Below are 4,227 nucleotides of genomic sequence, written 5' to 3'. Positions count from 1 at the left end.
TTCTGCAGATCATCTTTAACAAAAAGTATGTATCGATATCAAAGCATTATTATAAAACATAAAGAAGGATTGACTTCAATTAATCTAAGATATCATTAGTAACAACAAACATATAAAAGATTTTATATGTCAAGTCTTTGAATAGTGAATCATTTAGTATTAATTACATATGTATATATTTTATTTTCAATAATAATAAATTATAAGTTAATGGACTTTTTTTAATTTATTGTTGAAACACTATATGACTATTTTACTACACAATATAACTTGAGTGGTATTTCAAAACTTTATATTGAATTGTAATTGAATGGTATAATTACTTACCTTTATTTTTTATCGTATTGGGATATCTATTTGAAATATAAAATATCATATAGTCAAATATATTATGCCCTCTTCATTGTTAGATCTCTGATTTGTGAGAACAAATTCTTTTGTTCTCTATAACAATTCTCATGGTTACCCCTTTTTTTCTTCAAAAATTCAATATTGATTTTCTTAAGTTTATACATTTTTCATGTACATAGAAATAAAATCATATATAAAATTCTCACAACCAAAATGTATGAAAATACTCAAATTTTCAAATTTATTTTAAGGTAGTTATAATGAAGACCTAACAATCCCCATTAATATTTGACATGTCCTAAAGTTTATTGTATTTCATGTTGAATTTACTTTCAACTTTATTGATAAAAACTCTTTTGTGATATTCAAATAATACTTTGAGATTAATCTCTAAATATCAAAATAACTTAATAAAAAAGAGGTGTCCCCAAGATCTTTCAAATTAAACTTTCATTAGAGACTTTTGTTGAGATATAAGATATAATCCAAGTAAAGTTGTGTGGCCCAAGCCCACGCTAATTAGGTTTTAGGGTTTGTTATTTAATTTGTTATTTTACTTATTATTCAAGTCACTTAGTGTATATAAATATATACTTTTTAATTCAGTTTTATAATTCAATAAATAATACAATCCTTATTTCCTTATTCTCTCTTTCTCTCCTCACTAAAAATGCCTCAAACACTAACAAATTGGTATCTAGAGCTCTGGTTAGATTCTTGATCGTGTATTCAAGAATCACATGTTTGGGATCGTGGGTTGTTGTTGATCAATTGCTGCAAAGATGAATTGTAACTAAAATTTACCAAACTCCCTTCCAACTCTTGACGACAAGATTGGCTTTGATGGAGAAAATAAATGCAATATTTATTTGCCTTTCATGAAACCCTAGTAGTGGTTACTAATGATGTTCCTACGGTTGGTGAAGATGCGACTGACGCACAGAGAACCGCTCACAAGGATGCTAAGAAGAAGGATTGCACCGAGACATTTTACATCTAATCGAAGGTTGATACAGCTAATTTCAACAGAATCGCTCATGCTAAATCAACAAAGAAGGCATGAGATATTCTTGTCAAGTACTATGAAGGAGGCGAGAAAGTTAGAGTTGTCAAGTTACAAACTTTGTGATGATAATATGTATTGTTGTCGATGGGAAAAGAAGAAAATATTGAAGGTTATGTGTTAAAGGTGCAGAAACTCGTTCATCTCATGAAGGCTTGTGGTGAAACCCTAACCAATAGGATGATAGTTAATAAGGTAATGTTATGTTGACGTCTCACTTTGATCACGTTATCGGAGCTATTCAAGAATCCAACAATCTTAAAACCCTAAAATTGGATGATTTGGTTGGTTCGTTGGAGGCGCATGAGATTAGGATTGTCGAAAGGAAAGGAGTTCAAGTATCTATACAAGCACTACATGCTCATTCATGAAAGAAGAATGGTGGTTCCAACAAGTTCAAATGCAAAATCGACAAGACTCAGGGCAAGAAGTCTTGATAGAATCCTCATAAGAATAAGGTCAATGATAGAGCTTCTGAATCCTCGAAAGGAGGAGAAGGAAATTCCTATTAGAAAGACAAAGAAGAGAAAAAAGGGTGTGCAGTGCTATAACTGTGAAAATGGGGTCACTTGGCCAAGCATTGTTGGGACAGGAAAGACAATGGATCGACAAAAAGCAAGGAAGAAGGAGAAAACCTTGCACGTCAAGATTCAAATGATTCTGATGATATGGTGGTTATGGATGCAGTTGCAAATGACCATATTGAATCCAAGATCTGGTTCCTCGACTCTGGCTTCTCGAATCACATGACTAGTAAAAAAATATGGTTAGTTGATTTCGACGAGTCGAAGAAGATAAAGGTCAAATTTGCTGATAATAACTCGTTTCAAGTTGAAGGTATTGAAAACATAGTTATTCAAATGAGTAATGGAGCGAAAGCCTTGCTCAAATATGTACTCCATGTCCCTGGAATAAAGTGCAATCTGCTAGTGTTGGACAACTGGTCAAAAAGGGGTTCTTAGTGGTTATGAAAGATGGAGCCTTAGAACTTTTCGACATCCTGAATAACTTGGTCTTGAAATCTCCTCCGTCGAAGAATAGAACATTTAAGAACATAATAAGTTCGACTGAGGTACAATGTTCGAAAACAATTATCGACCATAAAAATAGTTGGTTATGGTATTTGAGGTTTGGACATCTGAATCTTAGGTCACTCAATCAATTGATTACTCAAGATATGGTAACTGATATACCAATTCTTGAGATACCCGACAAACTCTGTGAAGGTTGTCTAGTCGGAAAGCAGTCCAGGAAGTCTTTCGTTTTGAATATGCCAATGAGATCCTCCTGCATACTCGAAGTTGTACATTCAAACATATGTGATTCTTTTGAGGAGCAGACCATGGGTGAAAACATGTATTTTGTTTTTTTTTTGTCGATGAGTTTAGTCGAAAGCTGTGGATCTATGTGATCAAGAAAAAGGATGAAGTATTCAAAATCTTTAAGAGATTCAAGATGCTTGTCAAAAACCATAATGAAAAGAAGATCAAGGTGCTACGAACAGATGGAGGTGGAGAATACACATCCAAGATATTTGAAGCATTATGTGCAGAACATGGTGTTGGTCATGAGGTAACTTCTCCTTATACTCCTCAACATAATGGAATAGAAGAAAGAAGAAACATGACCATATTGGACATGGCGAGATGCATGCTGAAGTAGAAGAATTTTCCAAAATCTTTATGGGGTGAAGCTATTTTGGTTGTTGTTTATATACTCAACAGGTTCCCTACCAAGAAGCTGAAGAACAAGGTTCTTAAAGAAGTGTGGAGTGGAAAACGACCGTCAGTGAGTCATCTCAAGGTGTTTGGCTCTATGTGTTACAAGCATGTTTCTGATGCAAGAAGAAGGAAGCTTGATGATAAGAGTGAACCTATAATTCAGGTAGGATATCATAATGTTTGAGCATACAGGTTATTCAATCCAATTAATCAGAATATTATGATTAGTCGAGATATTATGATTGATGGAAATTATGCAAGCCATTGATGAGTTATGATTTAGACAAAGCAAGTAATGATGTCGAAGTCAAAGATATTGTCGTTATTCTAGTTGAAGTCGAAGTTGTTGCTGACATGCCCGAGACATTCGAAGTTGGAGAGGTTATGGCTAGAATGAGTCAGAGACCTCGAAGAACTAGAGTTCGTCCAACAAGACTTCAAGACTATGAAGTGATTGGTGATGATGAAGTCACAACAGATGGAGAACTAGTTCATTTTTCTTTACTTGCAGTTGTTGAACCAATCAACTGTAGTGAGGTTTTAAATAATATGAAGTGGAAGTTTGTTATGGTCGAAGAGTTACAATCAATAGAAGGAAACAACACATGGGAGTTAGTCGAATTTCTAGCATATACAAAAGCTATCGCAGTAAAGTGGGTGTTCAAGTTAAAGCACAATGTTGATAGGTCGATAGCAAGACATAAAGCAAGATCGGTAACTTGAGGATTTCTTCAGCGAATAGGAATCGACTACTATGAAGTCTTTGCACATAAGCAAGGTTGGTTGACATTTTACTTGGAGGAAGCAATGAAAGCATACAAGTTGCACAAAACGTTTTATGGTCTCAAGTAGGCACTTAGGGCATGGAACAAGAAGGTCGACTCATACTTGGTCGAATTAGGATTCGTCAAATGCAAATATGAGTATGGTCTCTATGTTTAGGTTAAGGCACAAGATATAACAATCATCTGCTTATATGTCGATGACTTGCTAGTAATTGGAAATAACATCAAGAACTTGTCAAAGTTCAAAGAGCTAGTGAAGAAGGAATTTGAAATGTCGGATCTGGGAAAGTTGTCATACTTCCTAGGC

The 4,227-nt window shown here is 34.3% G+C and overlaps 1 protein-coding gene across 1 annotated transcript; it reads left to right on the top strand.

Annotated features, from left to right (window-relative positions):
* The first annotated feature begins 1,501 nt into the window (after positions 1–1,501).
* LOC127080820 (uncharacterized) lies at positions 1,502–2,376 on the top strand. Its single transcript, XM_051021114.1, has 2 exons — positions 1,502–1,609; positions 1,993–2,376. The coding sequence occupies exons 1-2, from the start codon at positions 1,502–1,504 to the stop codon at positions 2,374–2,376; spliced, it is 492 nt and encodes a 163-aa protein (XP_050877071.1).
* The last annotated feature ends 1,851 nt before the right edge of the window (positions 2,377–4,227 follow it).

The sequence above is a fragment of the Lathyrus oleraceus genome, chromosome 5 (assembly GCF_024323335.1).
Source record: "Lathyrus oleraceus cultivar Zhongwan6 chromosome 5, CAAS_Psat_ZW6_1.0, whole genome shotgun sequence".
NCBI lineage: Eukaryota > Viridiplantae > Streptophyta > Magnoliopsida > Fabales > Fabaceae > Lathyrus > Lathyrus oleraceus.
Note: the sequence above shows the minus strand (reverse complement) of the source record. Positions and strands in the feature narration are given on the sequence as shown.

Coding starts and splice junctions, on each gene's coding strand:
- LOC127080820 (XM_051021114.1), top strand. CDS start 1,502: ATGGGAAAAGAAGAAAATATTGAAGGTTATGTGTTAAAGGTGCAGAAA. Junction 1,610..1,992: donor ATAGGATGATAGTTAATAAG/GTAATGTTATGT, acceptor CACTTGGCCAAG/CATTGTTGGGACAGGAAAGA.